Source organism: Bufo bufo, chromosome 3 (genome assembly GCF_905171765.1).
Source record: "Bufo bufo chromosome 3, aBufBuf1.1, whole genome shotgun sequence".
Lineage (NCBI taxonomy): Eukaryota > Metazoa > Chordata > Amphibia > Anura > Bufonidae > Bufo > Bufo bufo.
This window is the reverse complement of record NC_053391.1, coordinates 92,086,520-92,112,255: the sequence shown is the minus strand read 5'-3', so window position 1 is coordinate 92,112,255 and position 25,736 is coordinate 92,086,520. Positions and strand designations below refer to the sequence as shown.

The window sequence follows — 25,736 nt, the reverse complement described above, 5'->3', positions numbered from 1 at the left end:
TAATAAAAATAACATATATAAATCATTCGAGGTAACTTAAAGAAGTAGGGAAAATAGATGTTAGTATTGCAAGATTAAGTCCAATCTTTTGTTTAGACCTTGGGGCTGGCGGCTTTCCAACTGGAAAATCCAATAGGATTCCCTGTTTAAAAGTTTCTTTTTTCTATCGCCACCTCTCACTGGTCTATTAACCTTTTCAATGCCTTGCACAGACATATCAGAGGTATCACCACCATGAATTGTCGCAAAATGAAGACTTGCCGCAGAAATGTTGCGGCTTTCATGGTGTGGCACATCTGATATGTGTTTTCTGATTCGTGTTTTTATTGCATTGGTAGTATATCCTACGTATTGCAACATACATTTAGTGCAAGTTATCAAATAAATAGCATAGGTTGTGTTGCAATTCAAGAAAGATTTTATCACAAAACTCTGACCATTAGCACTGGACTCAAAGGTTCGGGAGATTTTCATATATCTGCAGCAATTTGTTGTATTTGTTGTGTTTTTGTTTTGTTAACACGTTAAGCCTGTCAAAATAACTGTGGCTACATCTGTACATGTATCACTTTTTATTCAATTTCTTGTGGAAAGCAACCAAAAATGGCAATTCGGCCATATCGATTTTTTATTTGAGTTACACTGTTCATCATCCAGGCATTTTTGGACAGGGCAATACCAACAATGTTTAATTTTTATTTATTCTTTAGTTATTTATTGTAAAAAGGTCGCAGGTTGTCATAGCAACTGAATAGCTCCCGTGATCTCACTGAGGGGTTTGCTAAGTTACCAAGAGCAGCACATTTCTGGTAATTAACCCATCAGATGCCATGATGTTACTTGACCATGACATATGAAGGTCTAAAAAGTTTTGCAGCCGCATCCGTGATCTGTGTTTCCTGTCCGTCAAAAAAATAGGACCTGTCCTATTTTTTTGACGGACAACAGTTCACGGACCCATTCAAGTCAATGGGTCCGTGAAAGAACACGGATGCACACAAGATTGGCATCCACGTCCGTGATTCGTGGCCGTAGGTTACTTTCATACAGACGGATCCGAAGATCCGTCTGCATAAAAGCCTTTTCAGAGATGAGTTTTCACTTCGTGAAAACTCATATCTGACAGTATATTCTAGCACAGAGGCGTTCCCATAGTGATGGGGACGCTTCTAGTTAGAATATACTACGAACTGTGTACATGACTGCCCCCTGCTGCCTGGCAGCACCCGATCTCTTACAGGGGGCTGTGATCCGCACAATTAACCCCTCAGGTGCTGCACCTGAGGGGTTAATTGTGCATATCATAGCCCCCTATAAGAGATCAGGGGCTGCCAGGCAGCAGGGGGCAGACCTCCCTCCCCAGTTTTAATTTCATTGGTGGCCAGTGCGGCCCCCCTGGCCCCCCTCCCTCTATTGTAATATCATTGGTGGCCAGTGCGGCCCCCCCCAGCCCCCCTCCCTCTATTGTAATATCATTGGTGGCCAGTGTGCGGCCTGCCCCGGCCCCCCCCTCCCTCCCTTTATTGTATTATCATTGGTGGCCAGTGTGCGGCCCCCCCTCCCTCCCTCTATTGTATTATAATTGGTGGCCAGTGTGCGGCCCCCCCGGCCCCCCCTCTATTGTATTAATATCATTGGTGGCCAGTGTGCAGCCTCCCCTCTCCTTCCCCCCCGGATCATTGGTGTTAGCGGAGATTCCGATCGGAGTCCCAGTTTAATCGCTCTGGGGCTCTGATCGGTAACCATGGCAACCAAGACGCTACTGCAGGCCTGGTTGCCGTGGTTACTTAGCAATATTACAATATTAAAAGCATCATACTTACCTGCTGCGCTGTCTGTGACCGGCCGGGAGCTCCTCCTACTGGTAAGTGACAGGTCTGTGCGGCGCATTGCTTAATGATCTGCCACTTACCAGTAGGAGGAGCTCCCGGCCGGTCACAGACAGCGCAGCAGGTAAGTATGATGCTTTTAATATTGTAATATTGCTAAGTAACCACGGCAACCAGGCCTGCAGTAGCGTCTTGGTTGCCATGGTTACCGATCAGAGCCCCAGAGCGATTAAACTGGGACTCCGATCGGAATCTCCGCTGCCACCAATGATCGGGGAGGGGGGGGGCGCACACTGGCCACCAATGATATTAATACAATAGAGGGGGGGCCGGGGGGGGCGCACACTGGCCACCAATGATAATTCAATAGAGGGAGGGAGGGGGGGGCCGGGGGAGGCCACACACTGGCCACCAATGATATTACAAAAGAGGGCCGGGGGGGCTGCACACTGGCCACCAATGATAATACAATAGAGGGAGGGAGGGGGAGCCGGGGGGCCGCACACTGGCCATCAATGATAATACAATAGAGGGAGGGGGGGCGGGGGGGCCGCACTGGCCACCAATGAAATTAAAACTGGGGAGGGAGGAGGGTCTGCCCCCTGCTGCCTGGCATCCCCTGATCTCTTATAGGGGGCTATGATATGCACAATTAACCCCTCAGGTGCAGCACCTGAGGGGTTAATTGTGCGGATCACAGCCCCCTGTAAGAGATCGGGTGCTGCCAGGCAGCAGGGGGAAGTCATGTACAGTTTGTAGTATATTCTAACTAGAAGCGTCCCCATCACTATGGGAACGCCTCTGTGTTAGAATATACTGTCGGATATGAGTTTCACGATCTAACTCATATCCGACAGTATATTCTAACAGAGGTGTTCCCATGGTGATGGGGACGCTTCAAGTTAAAATATACCATCGGATTGGAGAAAACTCCGATCAGATGGTATAATAGGGACTCCTGACTTTACATTGAAAGTCAATGGGGGACGGATCCGTTTGAAATTGCACCATATTGTGTCAACGTCAAACGGATCCATCCCCATTGACTTGCATTGTAATTCAGGACGGATCCGTTTGGCTCCGCACGGCCAGGCGGACACCAAAACGACTTTTTTTTCATGTCCGTGGATCCTCCAAAAATCAAGGAAGACCCACGGACGAAAAAACGGTCACGGATCACGGACCAACGGAACTCCGTTTTGCGGACCGTGAAAAAATACGGTCGTGTGCATGAGGCCTTAAGGTGAAAAATTGCAGGGTCCTGAAGGGGTTAAATATAGATTTAAAAACTTTGAATAAATTTTTTTTTTTCAGCGCTATACTCTAACACTCATAGCTTTTTCATGCTTCTTTCTACAAAGCTGTTCAAGGGATCTTTTTCTTTTGTGGTGAGATTTCTATTGGGATATGTACAGATGTAGCCAGTGTTATTTTGATACCAGCCACACCAGGATGGACACTTCGATGCAATTTGTTGTATTTGTTGTCTTTTTGTTTTGTTAACACGTTAAGCCTGTCAAAATAACTGTGGCTACATCTGTACATGTATCACTTTTTATTCAATTTCTTGTGGAAAGCAACCAAAAATGGCAATTCGGCCATTTCGATTTTTTATTTGAGTTACACTGTTCATCATCCAGGCATTTTTGGACAGGGCAATACCAACAATGTTTAATTTTTATTTATTCTTTAGTTATTTATTGTAAAAAGTAGGGTTGTCCCGATACCGATACTAGTATCGGTATCGGGACCGATTCCGAGTTTTCTCGGCGGTACTCAGCCGCCGATACCCCGCCCCGATACATAAATAGAATACTTTTTTCCCGCAATGAATATTTTTGCGGCCCGGCAAAGATGCAGCATCGGGAGAGAGGAGGGGCTGGAGTCCGTAACTATGGGCGGGGCCCGGTGCAGTCACTGTACTCTTACACCGGGCCCCGCCGCTCACCAAAGTATTTATAAACGTGAATCCTTATCCTGTTATTAAGTTGAACTAACGCTGCCCTCTCCCATGTTCCCCTGTATCCCCCTGTATCCCCACAGCACTTACTTAAGCTTCCATAGCAGGCAGAGCAGACGGCAGCAGTAACGTCACTCACTGACGTAGAGCGCCTGCTCCGCCCACTTTATGAATGAAGCAGGCGGAGCAGACGCGCGACGTCAGTGAGTGACGTTACTGGTGCCGTCCGCTCTGCCTGCTATGGAAGCTTAAGTAAGTGCTGTGGGGATACAGGGGAACATGGGAGAGGGCAGCGTTAGTTCAACTTAATAACAGGATAAGGATTCACGTTTATAAATACTTCGGTGAGCGGCGGGGCCCGGTGTATTGGGGGACACTGTTATGAGGGGGATCTGTGGATGACATATAGCAGTGTCATCCACAGATCCTCCCCATAACAGTTCCATCCACAGATCCCCTATAACAGCACCATCCACAGATCCCCCACCAAATAACAATGCCATCCTCAGATCCCCCCACCCCATAACAATGCCATCCACAGATATCCCACCCCATAGCAGTACCATCCACAGATCCCCATAACAGTGCCATCCACAAATCCCCATAACAGTGCCATCCACAGATCCCCCATAACAGTGCCATCCACAGATCCCCCATAACAGTGCCATCCACAGATCCCCATAACAATGCCATCCACAGATATCCCACCCCATAGCAGTACCATCCACAGATCCCCATAACAGTGCCATCCACAGATCCCCATAACAGTGCCATCCACAGATCCCCCATAACAGTGCCATCCACAGATCCCCCATAACAGCGCCATCCACAGATCCCCCATAACAGTGCCATCCACAGATCCCCCATAACAGTGCCATCCACAGATCCCCCATAACAGTGCCATCCACAGGTCCCCCATAACAGTGCCATCCACAGATCCCCCACATGACAGTGCGTCATCCACAGATCCACAGATCCCCCAAAACGGTCACATGACATTTAAAAAAAGTATCGGTATTCGGTATCGGTGACTACTTGAAAAAAAGTATCGGTACTTGTACTCGGTCCTAAAAAAGTGGTATCGGGACAACCCTAGTAAAAAGGTCACAGGCTGTCATAGCAACTGAATAGCTCCCGTGATCTCACTGAGGGGTTTGCTAAGTTACCAAGAGCAGCACATTTCTGGTAATTAACCCATCAGATGCCATGATGTTACTTGACCATGACATATGAAGGTCTAAAAATCTATGATATGAGTTGTCTCTAATCACAGACTCATTAGGCACCCACTGGCTTTAGCACCCACTCAGCTCCTGAGCAGGCACCATGTTTAAAGACCCAACATCCACTGTATATAAAGGTGGATGGCACGAAGGGGTTAAAAGAGACCTGTCACATTGAAAATGCAGTCCACCATGTTATGAAGCAGAATGTGATCGCTGGGACCGAAGAGTGCAGGAGCTGTGTGAGGTCTTTCAGAGACCTCGATCAGCCCTGCTCTGAGGCTGTACAGCGCTGGATTGTGCTGTACAGCCTCTCTGGGGGGTGCATTTCTTATGTAACTGGGGCTATTATGTCAGCCCCAGTTACAGGAGAAATCAATAGTAAAAAAAAAGTGAAGTAAATGTCCCCCAGAGGTCTTGTATACCAAATATGGGGGACGAAAAGTGTAAAATTAAAAATAAAAAAATAAAGTGTTATAAAAATAAAATAAAAAAAAAGGTTTCACATGTAAAAAAAAAATAATAAACTATCAAAAAAAGCCATTTTTGTCACCTTACATCACAAAAAGTGCAACACCAAGTGATCAAAAAGGCGTATGTCCCACAAAATGGTACCAATAAAACCGTCACCTCATCCAGCCAAAAATGAGCCCCTACATAAGAAAAATCTCTCAAAAAATAAAAAAAAACTATAGCTCTCAGAATATGGAGACACTAAAACATAATTTTTTTGGTTTCAAAAATGTTATTATTGTGTTAAAGTGAAATAAATAAATGTATACATATTAGGTATTGCCGCGTCCATAACAACCAGCTCTATAAAAATATCACATGACCTAACCCCTCGGGTGAACACTGTAAAAATAAATAAATAAAAACTGTGCTAAAACAACCAATTTTTTGGTCACCTTGCCCCATAAAGTGATCAAAAAATCATATGTACCCAAAAATAGTACCAATAAAACTGGCATCTTATCCCCTAGTTTCCAAAATGGGGTCACTTCTTGGGAGTTTCTACTGTAAGGGTGCATCAGGGGGGCTTCAAATGGGACATGGCATCTAAAAAACATGTGGAGTTCCTTTTCTTCTGTGCCCTCCCGTGTGCCCATACAGCAGTTTATGACCACATGTGGGGTGTTTCTGTAAACCGCAGAATCTGGGTAATAAATATTGAGTTTTGTTTGGCTGTTAACCATCAATGTGGATTAAAATGGAAAATCTGCCAAAAAAGTGAAATTTTAAAATTTGATCTCCATTTTCCTTTAATTCTTGTGGAACGCCGAAAGGGTTAACAAAGTTTGTAAAATCGGTCTTAAGTAACTTGAGGGGTGTAGTTTCTACAATGGGGTCATTTATGGGGGTATCCACTATGTAGGCCCCACAAAGTGACTTCAGACCTGAACTGGTCCTTAAATAGTGGGTTTTGGCAGTTTTCTTAAAAATTTGATGAATTGCTTCTAAACTTCTAAGCCTTCTAACGTACTAAAAAAATTAAATGACATTTCCAAAATGATGCCAACATAAAGTAGACATATGGGGAATGTTAAGTAATAAATATTTTATGAGGTATCACTTTGTTTTAAAAGCAGAGTAATTGAAATTTTGAAAATTTTGAAAAATATTAACTTAAATTTCTGACTATCATGAAGTACAATGTGTCACGAGAAAACAATCTCTGAATGGCTTGTGTAACGGTCACGTCCACACACACACAGGGGGAAGGATAGTGACCACTGCGCTCCACCCTCACCCCTGGCCCTGCCTACTTGCCTCACGAGTCCTGATGACAGGGGACAACTGGACGACAGTCCCTAACCTTGGATACGTGCAGGGAAGACAGACAAGACAAAATACGGAACATGAACGGACCAAGAGAGCTACGCAGTACAAAGGGTTAAGCAAAGAATGGTCAGGAGAAGCCAGGGTCAAATACCAGGAGAGTAGAGAAGTAGAAGAGGAGTCTTAAGAGAGTAGTCAGGTGGTAGCCGAGGTCACAATACCAGGACGGATGCGCAGTACAGGAGGAGCAGGCAAAAGGATAGTCAGGGAACGGAATCAGGTAAGTATTCAATAGTCCAACAAAGAGCCAGGAACCTAGAAATTAACAGGCAACCTGTGGCTAGCAGGCTGCCTGTATTTATAGTGGGGAGTGAGGGTCATGTGACGTGGCCAGCGTCACATGACCGACAGACCAACCAGTTGAGCACCGAGTGATCAGCTCGGTGCTCAAGGCAGACTTAGGAGCAGGGAGCCACCCAGCAGTAAAGCCGCCCTGGGAATGAGGTCAAACACAGAACCTCATTCCAAAAGCTAAGCAATTGCGGGCAATGGGGGACCGAGTGCACCTTCGGAACCCCGTTACAGGCTTGGATAAGTAAAGGCGTTCCAAAGATATTACCACATAATATTGCACTGCATTTTCATCATGTCAGGTTCCCTTTAAGAACAAAGGCAGTAAAGAGTTTAAAAATGTAAAATATGGACATTATTGTGTATGGATTCATTATATGTATTGTACATTAGGGAAAAGGAAATAAACAGCATCTGTACTATTAGTTTTAGGGTGAAATGATTTTGACATTTCAGCTAATTGTGTTCAGAACTAAATAATGAATATTACAGTCGGTGTATCTGGTTACAGACCTAACACCTGTTTTCATTTTACAAACATCTGGAGTCACCATAAAAACTCATTTTAAATGCACTTATTCAAAATTTACATAAATTATTAAAATACAGATTTATTGAAACTTGTCTTGAAATGTTCACTAGAAATCTGTCGTTGTATTAACAAGTTACTTGACATCTTAGGGTACTTTTACACTTGCGTTAAAGTTTTCCGGTATTGAGTTCCGTCACAGGGGCTCAATACCGTAAAAAAAAACTGATCAGTTTTATCCTAATGCATTATGAATGGACAGAGAAAATACCGCAGCATGCTGCAGTTTTCTCTCCGGCCAAAAATACTGATCACTTGCCGGAATGCCGAATTCGGCATTAATTTACATTGAAGTGTATTAGTGCCAGATCCGGCATTAAGTGTTCCAGCAAAACGGCTCTGGCTTTCCGATCTGCGCATGCGCAGACCTTTAAAAATGCAAAAAAAATTATGCCGGATCCATTTTTCCTGATGACACCGGAGAGACGGTCCGGTATTGCAATGCATTTGTGAGACGGATCCGCATCTGGATCCATCTAACAAATGAATCAGTTTGCGTCCGAATTGCCGGATCCGGCAGGCAGTTCTGGCGACGGAACTGCCTGCCGGAATCCTCTGCCGCAAGTGGGAAAGTACCCTTACCTCAAGTCAGAACTTGAGTCTAAGGCATCCAAAAACTAAAACATAATCCTTTATATGAAGACTTGCTTTTGTGCTTTAGATCATTGTCTTACCACATAACCCAACCATGCCTCATCTTCAGCTGACAATCTGATGACCAGACCTCCTGGAAAATTTGCTGGTATACTGTAGAATTGATAATGATTTCAACAATAATGGTTCCTCAATATCTGGTCCCAGCATCCATACATGATCAACACCTACCATATATCTACTGTTAATAGATGTTCTTAAGGCCCCAATACACATTAGTGTATTGTCAGACAAATTATTTTCTCTGGGACCAACCGACATTCGAATGTGTATGTGGCATTCTTGACTTTCTCCTCGACAAATGATGGTGGGTAGGATCAGGCAAGTAAACAATTTTCACCAGATCCCAGGAGATAAGCCACCTCCAGAAATGTCTGGCAGTGTATTTCTCCTTTCTCTCTATGAAAAGTACCTACATGCTTGGCTGAACTGATTATCTATGTGTATGGAAGCAGGCTTGGACTGGCCCACAGGGGTACAGGGGTACAGGGGAAACCCCCGGTGGGCCCCTGAGCAAGGTGGGCCCCTAGTCTCCCACCCCCTGCACAAGTGGCACATAACACAGTAGACGTACTGCACTACATACATCTATTCAATATACAGCACCTCAACCAGCCTATGCTCATATAAAAAACTTTGTACATTATATTCAAATGTATCCATACGGTGGGCGCCCAAAATAAATTTTACTGGTGGGCCCTAGGTACCCCAGTCCGACACTGTATGGAAGAGTCGTCAGAGATATCTATCGGCCTAACGAGCGTTTGGCCAACAACTATTGAAGCATTAGGGGCACTGCTATGGTATAAGGTTTATTTATTCAAAGAAGTGTAAATGTTTCACCACTGGTCTCAGCGGTGATACCTCTGAGACCAGTTTTTAGCTGCAGTGGTGACATGCTAGATAACACATGACACATGACCAGTGGGTGAACAGAGACTGGTGGGGACAGGATCGGCAGAGGTATTGGATAGTGTTGAATGTAGTGCTCTGTCCGAACCCGATACCTTCCTAAACTTTATTCATAATATGCGTTCTGTACAGCATCACAATGTATGGGCTCCCTTGAGGTAATCTTATCGCCACCAGTAACGCGAGACTTGTTCAATCTTGTGCCTGGGTCGTTATAGTTAGTTTCTGCACATACATTAATGTTTCAAAATCCGAACTCGGGTTCATTAATGACCGTGGCACATGCCACAAACCCGAGTTCAGATTTTGAAACAATAATGTATGTGAAAAAACTAACTGTAACGTCCCAGGCACAAGACTAAACAAGTCTTGCTTTACTGGTGGGGATAATAAGATTGCCTCAGCAGAGCCCATACATTGTAATGCTGTACGAAATCTCGTATTTGTTTGGCAGAAGAATTTTTGTGAAATTCTCAATGAATTTGATTAGTTTAAAATCGATTCGCTCATCTCTACTACCATATAATCCAGTGTTATGTTTAAAGTTGAAATGTATGACTATTGTTATCACTCATTTAATGAAATATAACATTTAATAAGCACGGTGGCTCAGTGGTTAGCACTGGTGCCTTGCAGCGCTGGGGTTCTAGTTTCAAATCTGACCAAGGACAACATCTGCATGTAGTTTGTATGTTCTCCCGGTGTTTGTGTGGGTTTCCTCCGGGTTCTCCGGTTTACGCCCACAATCCAAAGACCTACTGAGAGGGAACTTAGATTGTGAGCTCCACTGGGGACATCAAACAATGATAATATCTGTAAAGTGCAGCGGGATATCTCAGCATTATATAAGTAAAATGTGTTGCTTTTAAATCCAGCAATTGATTTCTACCACTGCCCGAATATCTACTAATTAAATTATCAGAGGAAAATATTACCTCACTTAGAGTATGCACCAAATCCCATTACACATATTGACAAGTGCACTATTCATTAGTGCCCTTAGAAATGTTGTAAATGTAATTTACCGGCAAATAGATTATTCCAAAAGTGGTCTTTGCTCAGCCTGTTCTTGTTTCCTTTCGGAGATTGCTATTTAATGTGACAAACTAATGAACTACAGTTTAGAGGCCGGTAAGGTAGAGAGAGGACCATGGATATAATACAAAGATGGTACTATAGAACTACTTTAGTAACAATATCTTGCCTCACACAGAAGAAAAGTCTCTGTGATAACGCGACAAATTCTATGAAACAAATTTGAAATATTGTCACAGTCAATATAGCAATTAAGACTAGTGTTGATCGAGCATGCTCGGCCGAGTTGGTGTATTTAAATGTAATTTAGCATCTATTTCTGAAAAGTTAAGCACTACACTATAGGGCTACATGTTAACCTGCACAGAAATATAAAATATATCTTCTGCTGAATAGGAATGTTCACTACATCAGAAACTTCTATGAAGTTTTTCTGATACAGTTTAGCATTCAGCTTTATAGCTGAGTGGATAAGGTCCTTGCCTCTAATGTGCAACGTTGGGAGTTCAAATCCTGGCAGAAACTTTTCAGAAATTAGATTTCAATGCACTGTCCCCAAGCACTGACTCCATATATGGATATAGCTATATATGGAGTCAGACCAGGAACTCCTAAGCCGAACTAGAGTCCCGACACCCTCCCCTCTTTAGAGCAGGGGGTGCCTGGGGTTCTCCCATTGACTTCTATTGTGCTCAGATGCTCGGTAGAACACCCGAGCATCGCACAGTGTTCTACTCGAGCACTTTGGTGCTCAATCAACACTAACTGAGACCCTAAGTGGACTATGACAACCTAAAATGTAAGCTATGTATGTAACTATGTAGACAGACAGAGTCTGTCAGTTTTGAGCACTCAATGTTTTTATCTCCCCTGTGCCAAGATCGTTAGTGTCCAGGAGGTGGAGCCTTCATGTTCAATGCCCTGGGTTCTCTGTACTAAACTCTTCCTGGCTCCTCCCCTGTTCTCTGAGTGACAGCTTTGGTGTCTAATCAGACCACTAGATCTGTCTCGCAGAGCAGAATGGAGAGGCCAGGAAGCATTTGTTGTAGTGAGATCAAAGCATTGAAGATGAAGAAACCACCTCGTGGGCACTTGTGGTTGTGACGTGGGGGAATAAAAACACTGATATAACACTTTCATGCAAAGTGCAAAGCCATCTCTCTAGATATGTTTGCACCACTCTTCCTGTCATCTACAGAGCGCTGTCAGCAGTATTAAAGGCTCGAAACTGCTGACAGACTCCCTGTAAAAGGAATGTACTGTCAAAAATGGCCTAATATTTATATAAAGTCTTTAAAGTGAGTCTGTCACATCATTTCCACTGATATAACTAACAGCATTGCCCCACAGAAGATTGCAAATGCATTCCAAAAGGTACCTGTTTGCACTTTGTGTCTTTAATCCATGTTCACAAAAAGTGCTTTTATTTTGCTGGAAAACAGCTTCCAAGTGCTGGGGGCGAGCATTGCTGTTACAAGTGCCCAAAGCAAACCAGATATAAAGGGGTTGTGTCACTTCAGCAAGTGGCATTTATCATGTAGAGAAAGTTCATACAAGGCACTTACTAATGTTTTGCGATTGTCCATATTGCTTCCTTTGCTGGCTGGAATCCTTTTGTTACCATATTATACACTGCTCATTTCCATGGTTACGACCACCCAGCAATCCAGCAGCGGTGGCCGTGCTTGCACACTATAGGAAAAAGTGTGGGCCTCTCTGGTGGCCGGGACCATGGGAGATGACATAGGCTAGTGCTTTTTTCTATAGTGTGCAAGCACAGTCACCACTGATGAATTGCAGGGTGGTCATAACCATGGAAACGAGCAGTGTGTAATGTGATGGAAAAGTAAATCAAGCCAGCAAAGGACGCAATATGGACAATCACAGTACATTAGTGTTTTGTATTAACTTTCTGTACATGATAAATGTCATTTGCTGAAGTGACACAACCCCTTTAAGAACAGGGGAGGGCTGATTTTGCATATCTTAGGATTGGTAGCAGCTAGAGATATGGGCTTGGTCTTGTTTCAAAGATGACATTACAAGCTTTCAGATAATACCATAGCATTAGATCCACAACACCAGTAGACATAGCTGTTAGAAATCAAGTCAAGAGTGAAAGCAGTGAAAACTGTTTTTACTTTTACTTCCAACTGCATTCACTGCCATCCCAATTTCTAACAGCTATATCTCCTGATGTAGTGAATCTAATGCTATAACAGCAACTTTCAAACAAGACCAGCTACATATCTCTAGCTGCTACCAATGCCAATATATGAACAGCTAAACCAGCCTTCCCCTAGAGATCATTTTTGTACTGGTTACACTGAGGAGAATCAGTATTTATCTTATCATCAGCGGGCAGGAGTATAATGAAAAGTAATTATTATATACTATTAAGATGTAGGCGCATAACACAGAATACACCATTGACATGGTAATGAACATGGTGCAACTACTGAGGTAGCAGGCATAGTATCTCCACTCCAATTGGAGCACTTTCAATTTGGGTAAAATTTATTTGTACCTGAATTGAATCTTCCGACTGATTTGTTACCAACATGAATTTCACTGTATTAGTGTCCTTGTTATATTAAGAATTTATTTTTCTATTAACTCCTTTTAAATCTCTATGTGTCAATTATTATCTGTACAGCTTTTCTTTTTAGGGCATTTTTGTAATGACACACCGCATAGTTAATCTACTATTTGCTATGAGCATATTCAGTGCGAGAAGTATCTCAGAGGTACTTCCAGTCCTCAATACTGCTCCTATGACATGGACCCATGGTATTATAATGATTGATAATGCTGTGTGTTCTTGCCTGATCTCAGTTCTAATGAATTGTGCTCACAAAATGCCGTCCGTACAAATAGGTCCATGTCATAGGTGCAGCATTCAGGATGGGAAATACCTCTGACTCGTGGGGCATATTTTTTGCACTGAATACACTTGTGTGAAATTTTCCTTATAATTAGAGATGTCCCGAACTATTCGCCGGCGAACAGTTCCCGGCGAACATAGCTTGTTCGCGTTCGCCGCGGCGGGCGAACATATGCGATGTTCGGTCCGCCCCCTATTCGTCATCATTGAGTAAACTTTGACCCTGTACCTCACAGTCAGCAGACACATTCCAGCCAATCAGCATCATACCCTCCCTCCCAGACCCTCCCACCTCCTGGACAGCATCCATTTTATATTCATTCGGAAGCTGCAGTCTTAGTGAGAAGAGGGACAGTGTAGCTGCTGCTGATTTAATAGGTAGCTAGGCTAGTGTATTCAGTGTCCACTCCAGTCCTGAAAGACTAAACTGATCTCTGCTGTAAGGACAGCACCCCAAAAAGCCCTTTTTAGGGCTAGTACATCAGTCTGCTTTTTTTTTTGTGTAATCTAATTGCAGTTGTCTGCCAGCGTGTGTGTCAGGCTCACAGCGTATACTGTGCCCCCTTGCCCAGTGCCACCACTCTAATCTGGTATCACAGTAGCTTGAATTTAAAAAAAAAACTAACTTTTTTTACTGTAATATAATAGCAGTCAGTTGCCTGCACGCGTGTGTGTTTCATGCCCTGCAAGTGCAGTGTCACCAGTGCAACTCATATCTGGTGTCACAGTAGATTACATTTAAAAAAAAGAAAATAATTTTGACTGTAAAATAATAGCAGTCAGTTGCACACAGGCATTTTTTTTTACAGGCCCTGCAAGTGCATAGTGTCACCAGCACAACTCATATCTGGTGTCACAGTAGATTACATTTTAAAAAAAACAACAATTTTGATTGTAAAATAATAGCAGTCAGTTGCCTGCACGCGTGTGTGTTTCAGGCCCTGCAAGTGCACAGTGTCACCAGCGCAACTCATATCTGGTGTCACAGTAGATTACATTTAAAAAAAAAAAACAATTTTGACTGGGAAATAATAGCAGTCAGTTGCCTGCACGTGTGTGTGTGTTTAACCCCTTCACGACTGCAATCCGTCTATATACGTGATAGCTGCACATACCCCGTGCAGCTACCACGTGTATAGACGTCATGGCAGTTCTTTAATCCAAGCGCTGCAAAGCGCTTGGATTAAAGCTTCTTCCCTTGCCCTGCTGCTGTCAGGGACAGCATACAGTCTAGTAATGTCGGCAAGGGACCAATCAGAGTGGCCCCTTGCCAGCAATCGATCCGATTGGTTAGTCTGTGCAGACCAATCGGATCGCGGCAGTGTTAAAATGCCGGTTTCAGGCTCTGATCTGCGCTCTGCAGATCAGAGCCTGAAATCAGGTAGTGTGTAATGAAGCCCCCTGTCTGTGCCCCCCATCTGTGCCCCCGATCTTTGCACCTCCAACCCCCCACCCCTCCTGTGAGCCCTGCCTCCGATGCGATGCCCGTCCCCCCATCCACCCCCCCATCAATTTTTTGTACCACTGATGCGGTCCGCCCCCTCCCCCCATGCATGCATCAGACCCCCAAATGTGCCCCCTCCTGCTGGCCATGCCTCTCCCTTTACAGCGCTGCCCCCTATCTGTGCCTTCTGCCCCCGATGCGGTCCCCCTGCTTTATTTGATGTTGGCGGCTCCATTCCTGAGCCGCCGACATCAGCAGCGAGTGTCAGCTGTATGCTGACACTCTGCTGTAACCCCTTAGATGCCGCGGTAGCGGCATCCATGGGGTTAATAGAGGGAGGGGGCTCCCTCTCTCAACCATCGGGGCTGCCGCTCTGATGGCAGCGCCCGATGGTTGCCATGGCAACCGGACGCGTTGCAAAAGCGCCCGGTGTTGCCATCTACAGGACATTTGATAGTATTGTACTTTGCAATGCAAAAGCATTGCAAAGTATAGTACAGCTATCAGCCCCACTGGATCTTCAAGATCCAAGTGGGCCTTGATAAAAAAAAAAGTGAAAATAATAAAAGTAAAAATAAATAAATAAAAATGTAATTTAAAAAAATAAATTGCCTTTTCCTATAAAAAATGAAAAAGAAAAAAAAACTAGACATATTAGGTATCTCCGCGTCCGTAACGACAGTCTTTATAAATATATCCCATGATCGACTCCGTACGATAAACACCATAAAAAATAAATAATAAAAACTGTGTCAAAAAATAAATTTTTGTCATCTTACACCACAAAAAGTGCAACACCGAGCGATCAAAAAGGCGTATGTCCCACAAAATGGTACCAATAAAACCGTCACCTCATCTCGCAAAAAATGAGACCCTACATAAGAAAGTCGCTCAAAAAATAAAAAAAAATATAGCTCTCAGAACACGGAGACACTAAAACATCATTTTTTTATTTCAAATATGCCATTATTGTGTTAAAGTGAAATAAAATTAAAAAAAGTGTGCATATTAGGTATTGGGGCGTCCGTAACAACATGCTCGATAAAAATATCACATGATCTAACCCCTCAGGTGAACACCGTAAAAAATTTAAAATAAAAACAGTGCCAAAAAGCAATTTTATTCACCTTACATCACAAAAAGTGCAACACCAAGTGATCAAAAAGGCATATGCCCCCAAAAATAGTACCAATAAATCTGGCACCTTATCCCCCAGTTTCCAAAATAGGGTCACTTTTGGGGAGTTTCTACTGTAGGGGTGCATCAGGGGGGCTTTAAATGGGACATGGCATCTAAAAACATCTAAAGTCAGTTTTAGCCAAGTCAGATTTATGATCGGCCCTTTAAGACTGTAATAAATGTGGTATGACTGTAGCAGTTTATCCATCAGTAAGCAGCTTTACAAAAGTTGCACGTCTTTACCAAAAAATCGCATGTTCTATTTAAAAAGTCTCATAAGATAAGCATGGTCCTCACTGGAGTGAAATTGCGACTTTTTTGCAACTTTTTTGCAATTTTTTTGCAACTTTTTAAATAGTCCCAATAGTAAATCTGTCTAGAGATTCATTTACATAAGAAAACAAGCCGACTTTCAGAAAACTGGCGAGCATAGTGCAGAGCCGAAAAAAGTCGCAAATTTGTGCGCAGTTTTAGCGTTTGGGACTTTTTTTGGGACTTTTTCACTCCATTATTCTGACCTGAGCTAATGATAAATCTGGCCCTTTGACTGTGAAATAATAGCAGTCAGTTGCCTGCAAGTGTGTGTGTGTTTCAGGCCCTTCAAGTGTATAGTGTCACCAGCGCAACTCATATCTGGAGTCACAGTAGATTACATTTTAAAAAAAAACTACAATTTTGACTGATGATGATGATGTTGTACCCACTGCTGCTTCCTTTGCTGAGTTGTCAGATACAAGTGAAGCGGTTGATGATGACGATGTGTCCGTGGATGTGACGTGGGTGCCCGCTCGAAGAGAAGAAGAACAGGGAGGAAAGTTCAGATGGGGAGACAGAGAGGAGGAGGAGACGAGTTGGAAGCAGGGGGAGATCGTCACAAGGAGCTAGTGACACAGTCAGACAGCATGCATCGGCACCCGGGGTCAGCCAGACAGTACGCCAATCAATGCATGCTGTTGCCACCACCAGAATGACGTCATTGCAGAGATTAGCAGTGTGGCATTTTTTTTGTGTGTCTGCCTCTGATAACAGCAATGCCATTTGCAACCTGTGCCAAAAGAAACTGAGTCGTCAGAAGTCCAACACCTACCTAGGTACAACTGCTTTGCGAAGGCACATGATCTCAAATCACAAACGCCTATGGGATCAACACATGAGTACAAGCAGCACATAAACTCAAAGCCGCCATCCTCCTCCTGGTCCAGCATCTTCAGCCACGTCAACCACTGCTGTCCTCCTGTTTTTAAGTCCTACGCATCACCACAGCCCTTCGGGGTCCACCCTCAGAGAACGACTCAACCGACAGGTAGCTGACTACCTCGCCTTAACTGCAGATATCGACACTCTGAGGAGCGATGAACCCCTTGACTACTGGGTGTGCAGGCTTGACCTGTGGCCTGAGCTATCCCAATTTGCACTAGAACTTCTGGCCTGCCCCGCTTCAAGTGTCCTGTCAGAAAGGACCTTCAGTGCAGCAGGAGGTATTGTCACTGAGAAGAGAAGTTGCCTAGGTCAAAAAAGTCTAGATTACCTCACCTTTATTAAAATGAATGAGGCATGGATCCTGAAGGGACTGACAGTGGGCGATACATTTGACTAATAAAGGCCTGGTGATGAGATGAGCTGCCTTGGGCTAAAAATGGTCCACACGCTGCTGTATTTTATCTCTGCATGCCGAATGACTTGCGTGACTTATCCTCCACCAACTAGGATTCAAGCCAAAATGTTTTAGTGCACTTTCTGCCTGGAAAACATAAATTTTTCTGGCCGCTGCTACAACAGCGGCTGCAACAATAACATTATTTTTCAGGCAAGTGTACATGCCTAATTTTTCTGGCCTCTGGTGCTGCACTGTGGCTGCAAAAACAAAAAAAAAAAAAAAAAGGCACATACAAGTGTCAATTCCCCTTTGTGATCGTTACCTTGTTGTGGTGAAGGGGCTTGCGTATCACAATGAAGCGATCATCACCTCTATGAGTGTGTTGGCAATGGCAATGTTGGCATACCCCAGATGATAAGGTCGTTGCTTCATTGTGAACAGACCAAAAGCGATCGGCTGGATAATTTTGCATAGAAAAAACATTAATTTTCTTTGTGATCATCTAAGGTGATCATTAAAGCCTACTAGGCCAACAATGGGCCCACACTGCAGAATCATTGTTTTCTGGGTCACTTAACTGTCATTGAACTACTTCAGCACGTCATTGAAAACCCCCCATCGCCTGCAATCTCCCAAGCGTGCGCACGAGCACAGTCATCACTACACCAAGATTGACACATAGAGGAATAAAATTTATGTCATGAGTGTGTCAACTCTTTGCGGTTGTCTAAAATCTATTCCATACACGTCCCCTGATAGGAATAGTACTACTTAAACACACCACTCATATTGGGATTGCACAGTACATTACACAACGCACGCGCAGTGCCCCAAATTGGAAGTAAGAGGACCGACCAAGCATCTTTTTCCATCTCCCATTTCCAAAAATCTATTCCATACACGTCCCCTGATAGGGGATGTAACAGGGATTAAACTGATAGGAATAGTACTACTTAAACACACCACTCATATTGGGATTGCACAGTACATTACACGGCGCACGCGCAGTGCCCCAAATTGGAAGTAAGAGGACCGACCAAGCATCTTTTTCCATCTCCCAGTTCCTAAAATCTATTCCATACACGTCCCCAGATAGGGGACGTAACAGGGATTAAACTGATAGGAATAGTACTACTTAAACACACCACTCATATCTGGTGGCACAGTACATTGCAAGGCGTACGCGCAGTGCCCCAAATTGGAAGTAAGAGGACCGACCAAGCATCTTTTTCCATCTCCCGGTTCCTAAAATCTATTCCATACACCGGCCCCTGATAGGGGACAAAACAGAGATTAAACTTGGTATTTTTTGGCCGCGTTACTGAACGCTCATGCACAATGGCTGTAGGCTCATGCGTCCTTTTGCGGAGGTGACAAACCTGGTCAGTCAAACCCAAGGCAACATCATCGACCTCATCCCAAATGCGTTATTTTCTGGAGCGTGCCCTGCGAAGAGTGCTGGATCAGGCCGTAGATGAGCATGAAGAGGAAGAGTTGTGGTCACCATCACCACCAGAAGCAGCCTTGTCGTCGTCGATTGCTGGACCTGCGGCAATGCAGAGAGAGGAGTCTGAAGAAGAGGAGTCAGAGGAGGAAGGTGGCTTTGAGGAGGTGGAAGACCAACCACAGCAGGCGTCCCAGGGGGCTTATTGTCACCTTTCAGGGACCCTTGGTGTTGTACGTGGCTAGGTGGAGGAAGAGACCTTCAATGACGTCAGTGAGAACAAGGAACGGGACATGGCTAGCTTGGTATCCAACCTTGTGCAAATGGGGAGTTTTCGGTTGTTTGCGGTGCGTTAAACGGGGAGTTTGGTCTGTCATAGTTTGGTCTGTCACTGTGAAGCGGGCGTAACCCTTACACTACCTGATCGATACAACATCATACCTGATGTTTTAAAGCACGTTATTCCAAACAATTTAGGAATGTTAGGTGATTTATGCCCTTTATGGATTTAAACCCGACTTTGCGTCAACTACGTAATTTTCCATGGGAGTTTTGCCATGGATCCCCCTCCGGCATGCCACAGTCCATGTGTTAGCCCCCTTGAAACAACTTTTCCATCACTATTGTGGCCAGAAAGAGTCCCTGTGTGTTTTAAAATTCGCCTGCCTATTGAAGTCTATGGCGGTTTGCCCGGTTCGCCCGTTTGCGAACATTTGCGAAAATTCCCGAACGGAAAATTTTATGTTCGCGACATCTCTACTCATAATTTGCATAAACCTTACCTGATCTGTCAAACCACAGTTTAATCCATACAGATAAATTCTATATATAAACACATTTTTCTTTAGATCTCAGGCATAGGCATTTCAGCATAGGATAATTGTGACAGACCTGACAAATCAGTGCAGTAGACGCGGTTTTCCTTATCTCTTTCTGTTTGTAACTGGTTTAAAATATCTTGAAACCCACTATTTTCCAGAGTTAGCAAAGATATGGCATGTTTAGACTGGAGCTCAAGGACTAAAATACTTTAGGAAAGAAAAAGCTTCCATGTAAGATCCTGCAGCCAATGAACTCATAGAAGGTTAACTATAGCAGCAAGTCAACCAGCCCAATGCTCTTCGGTACGTCTATTATACCCTCCATATGTTAATGTAGGATCTTGTGACAGTCCTGAGATGTTTGAAGTTATTCTTTCATGCAACGTCCTTAGCATGACTCCATCTGCCTTCAGTGTGTGACATCCCTTTAGGCACCTTTTACAATGTTTGTTACAAGGTATTATTCAGTTTAACTTCCCAGATATAGAATATTTGCAGCTACATTACTTTAGTGTTACCAAGAAATACACTCTTTCTCTGTATCTGGATCTTGTCCATTAATCTCTATTTGTATGCGAACATGTGGATCATATTGATCAAGACCTCTTATGACATAAGTGTATATCATTGTGCGTCATTATGACATCATTGTGTCATTTCTCTTCTATACATAGATTAGAGCATAGTTTAGTACAAACAACTATTGATATTTTCCTATCTTCCAGCTACAACACTTATGAAGGTTCCTTCATCTTAGAAAAAAAAGTTATTCTCTTTCATCTCCTTTAGGCCTCCTGCACACGACCGTAGGTGTCCCGTTGACGTATGGCGGACAGCATTTGTGCATCCGCAATACATGGGCACCGTTCCGTGTGCATTCCGCATCATGGAGGCATACCCATTCACTTCAATGGGTCCGCAAATCCAGAGATGCGGAATGGTGTAGAACGGAAGCATGGAACGGAACCCTATGGGAGCACTACGGAGTGCTTCCTTGGGGTTTCGTCCCGTACTTCCGTTCCGCAAAAAGATAGAACATGTCCTATCTTTTTGCGGAACGGCCGGATCGCGGACCCATTAAATTGAATAGGTCTGCGATCCGCTGCGGCTGCCCTATGGTCGGTGTTCGTGCATTGCGGCTCGCAATTTGCGGGTCGCAGCACGGCCACGGGGCGCACACGTTTTTTGTGCAGGAGGCCTTAAAAGCATGCTAACTCTTATTGACTTCATCTTGAGACCTAATTATGACTTGCTCCTCTAGATATCAGAAAAGCCCATCCCTTCCTCCATAAATTTCACAAAGGGATTTCAAGTATACTAAAGATATTCATAACCCAGAAGCAAACAGATAGATCCTGATACCAATCCTGTGTAAAATATTCATCAACCAACAATACTTATTGATGAAGGTCATTATATATTTACTTTGTGGTGAGCTTTATCTATTGAGGTAGCAATCAGTTATGGAAAATTAATAGGAAGACATTCTTAAGCAGTTTAAATGTGGTGATATGAATTAATGATGCTGCAGTAATTTAATTAATATAGATAGTCTAGAAAGATAGATAGATAGATAGATAGATAGATAGATAGATAGATAGATAGATAGATAGATAGATAGATAGATACTGTGACTAGATAGATATATAGATAGATACTGTAACTAGATAGATAGATACTGTAGATAGATAGATAGATACTGTAGATCGATATATACGGTAGATAGATAGATAGACCATAGAAGATGTAGCCCAGCCAAGGTAACCACATGAGGATTACTGCAACTTGTCGGGTGGAACTTGTACTTGCAACAGGTACAGCCTGGCAATTAGTGGTAATCCGCATGCTTTACAGGAGCTGGGCCATACCATTCACAGCCACCCTTATAGGCAAAAAGTAAGACATGAGATAGATAGATAGATAGATAGATAGATAGATAGATAGATAGATAGATAGATAGATAGATAGATAGATAGATAGATAGAAGAGATAGATAGATGCATTGATAAGGAAAAAGAGAATCACATTTCTTTTAACAAGGAATTTGGAATGCCCCGTTTTCTTTGGAACATAACTAGCAGGACGCTGACCTTAAGTACTGGAGTGATATCACCCACTAACTTTGAGCTGTGCTACTTTCTTCTGAGATAAATAGATACTAGATAGATAGATGATAGATAGATATGAGATAGATAACATAGGTAGATAATAGATAGATAGATAGATAGATAGATAGATAGATAGATGTGAGATAGATAGATAGATAGATAGATAGATAGATGTGAGATAGATAGATAGATAAATAGATAGATAGATGATAAAATATAGGCAGCACAAAAAAGACAAATATCTAGTGCAGATCTAAGTGGTACGACTGAGACCCCGCATTTGTAATATACAAAAACATTTGGCAGCACTCCAAAGCCTGTGAAATATGTCAAATGGATTTATCCATGGAAAGAAAGAAAGAAAGAAAGGCAGACAAATAGATAAGTAAACACTCAGATTATATATTTTAAAAGATCTCTTCAGTACTGGCAATACTACCACAATATACAGTACTTTATCTGCAGAACGCTGAAACTGTATGTCTATCTTTCAGTCTCCCTGAAGTATTGAGAAGGATGACCTGTATTTATACACATCAGGATATTAGAAACATAGCAATCTATGTCTATTCCGGTGTAGAGACCTAGCACAGAGACATGACCAGATACAATCCTACAGGGCGTCATTGCACCTCATGGCTGCAGTTACATTAGAGCACCCATCTCATACCAGGGGAGAATTATGTTGCTGGTGATAGAACAAGGTACAAATAATATTCTGTAATTGGACAGTGAATAATTCTATGTGAACTGTAAGGTTTCATGCAGACTGTCATCCAGCTCCTCGGTTATACATTTGCAGGTTTAATCCCACAGGTTTACTGATTTGGAAGGAAGCCACTTTTGTCTGCATTATCTTAATGCTGTGAGACACTTGAAGGGTATCACCGAGTACAGATATCCTACTGCAGATCTTTTCAATATGTTTTCATCCCTTCGGGGACCCAAGCTTTTATTGTTCAGGAATGGAAGTGTCTCGCGATAACCCTTTGCACAGAATCCTGAATGATGCCTGGATATGGACCATTATCCTAAACCTGGTGTTTGGAGACACAAGGAACATGATTGGACTGAATAATGAGCCTCTGCTGTGCAGCTATCTGCGGCTCCTGACTGAGGATCTCCTAATATGTGCACTATGTTGTGGTCCATGTCTAACATCGGTACTGTCTATAAAGGTAAGTAACTCACTAAGGCGAAAACCACTTGAACCTAGGAGTTGAAGAATCTTAGACACATCATCCAGTGCAGGAATCCTGATCATTTCCAATGTGCACCAATTTGTAAAAGACACCGCCGAGTAATGTATTGTACAATGATGTCACAAAATAAGTGACAATCCAAGAAGGCATGAACGTGGAGTTTCCATGTCATCCACGTTTGCAAGGTAAAGAACAACACTGTGACCATAACTGAAGACAGGGATCTCCTGCAGGAGAACATGCATTCTCTATACAGTGCTGGGAATTATATTGCTGCCATAATAAAAAATAGGAATAAAAATCAGTGTAAACTCTAAATGTACCCGTTCATTGATAATGGTAATCAAAGTAGGCTTGTTCATCGTGTTTCACTGCTAAATTGAGGGTGACTTTTGAATAGATTTCATTAGAAAGGATAATGAGGGGTGAAGGGTCAATAAAGTGTGCATTTCAAGCTTATTACAAGTTACATTAGAACCGTGTTACATACTGAATAGTAAAATCATACCTTACCCAAATAATATGGTTGGTGATCTATAAAAGAATATTTTATAGAATGTGGATGAATACAATATATGATTTATAGAATTGCTTTCCTTCCTATACGACGTATTGTTCCATTACAGCACCATATACAGGTTCTCTTATTATACTGCACCAGGGGATGTCTATTAAAATGTGTTCCATTCAACAACAGAGAACTCAGGTAGAGATACCCCTAAGGGCCCATTCCCCACAACCCTATTTTCTTTCCTTGTCCGTTCCGTTTTTTGTGCAGCCCGTATGCGGAACCATTTACTTCAATGACCCCGTGTGCATTCCATTTCCGAATGTCCGCAAGTCCGTTCCGCAAAAAAATAGCACATAGGACAGGCATTGCGACAATGGATCTGCAACAACAACAAAAAAAATGATGCAACACAGACATCCGTTTTTTTTTCTTGCGGATCCGTGTTTTGTGAACTGCAAAATACTTAGGGTCGCGTGCATGAGCCCTAATGTCCATCTTTTCCCGGGTCACACTCAAGTGAGTCCAGGAAACTGGGATATGGGGTCACCAAATTGTAGAGTGGGGGTCACCGGTCAATTTAATGAAGCCATGTGACTTAATAAAGTCTTTTCAGGGCAAATTTTTTTCAGGATGAAAATTGTTCTTTTTTTTTCTACTAGAGACGAGCGAAGTTTTGAAAAATTCGATTCGGCAGCTTCGCCAAACTTCGACAAGAAATTAGATTTTTGACAAACTACTTCGTCTCGAATCGCTTTACATTGTATGGAGCGGGCTCAATGATGGGGAACGGCGATCACGTCACCCACCTGTTATTTAACCCTTCAGATGCCGCGGCATCTGAGATTCACATTCAGATGCTCAGGGGTCATTCCGGGGTTGAAATTTTTTTTTTCATTATACTCACCTCATCCACTTGATCGCGGTGAGGCCGTCCGCTCCCGTCTTGGTTGAAGAAAACCCAACAAAAGACCTGTGGAGAGCATGATGACGTCACCGCATGATCACGCTGGGCGCGCAGTGATACGTGATCACGTGATGAGGTCATCACGCTCACCGCAGCTTGATTTCTTCAATCAAGTCGGGAACAGACAGCCTCTCCATGATCAAATGGCTGAGGTGAGTATAATTTTTTTTAACTTTCAGCCACCATTTTAGGAAAAATTGATTTGTTACCACGAAGCGCAAGGAAATTGGGCTTTGTATCGAATGGAATTTTTCCTGAAATTCGGATTGAAGTCCACTTTGGATACTTCGATTATCTCAACACTTATTTTTACATTACAGAGAGACTGATCATCAGTTCTAAAGTGAGAGAACCCTGTCAGACAACCCCCCATGTCTCATCTTCCTGGAAGTGTGACATAATAAAGTACGATATTATGGTTAGCTGCAGTCATGACTGAATTTTCAGATTTGGCAAAAATATATCCATTCAACAATATTATTATATTAATACCGTATATTAACATAGATAGATGATAGATAGATAGATAGATAGATACAACACACACAAATAAACAATAATAAACATCTATAACATAAAATGCATTGGTCTACAGATGTTCCTCTAGAATGAAAAGCTGTACACCTACCTGTCAGCTGAGAGGGCAGTCAGGGTGAAGACTGATACCCCAACAGATGTGAGCTGTATGAAAGGAATAAGCTTGCAGCCCACCCTGCCAAACAGCCACTTATCTGCCAGGTACCTGCTGGCATCCACAGGGGCACAAGTAACCAACAACAGGAGATCTCCCAAAGCCAGGCTGGAGATGAACAGGTTAGGGACATTTCTCATGGATTTTACAGTACAGAAAATCTTGATTAAGGTCACATTCCCAACAAGTCCTACAAGAATGATGAGCCCATAAATTGGAACGATGGCATAGGTGACCCCAGGGTAGAACCAGTCTTCAGCAGAATGGTTGGAGCTCTGATTCAAACAGGAGCTGGCGAGAGCAAAGTTGTCCCCTTCAAAGTCCAGCAGCAGGCAGTTCTCAGGGCTCATGGTCAGACTGTGGTGAAGCACCAGGTGAAGTTAGAGACTCTGGTCTTCTATTATCTTCACTGTCAGCCCATTAACTCTTGCTGAGCTGAGGTGGATTCACATTTTTGAGGTCTTCTCTTCCTCTGCTTTTGATCCTTCACTGCTTCAATGATCCTGTGTATCTTCTTAGGCTCCTCTGTGATCCTACTATGACATTACTTCTTCTCCTT

The 25,736-nt window shown here is 43.1% G+C and overlaps 1 protein-coding gene across 1 annotated transcript in view; it reads right to left on the bottom strand.

The window, feature by feature from the left end:
- GRPR (gastrin releasing peptide receptor) overlaps window positions 1–25,527 on the bottom strand; it is a 314,572-nt gene extending 289,045 nt beyond the window's left edge. The window contains exon 1 of the mRNA XM_040421782.1: window positions 25,115–25,527. Within this exon, the coding sequence (XP_040277716.1) occupies window positions 25,115–25,527 (413 nt within the window). The remainder of the gene's footprint in view (window positions 1–25,114) is intronic.
- Window positions 25,528–25,736: the final 209 nt, after the last annotated feature.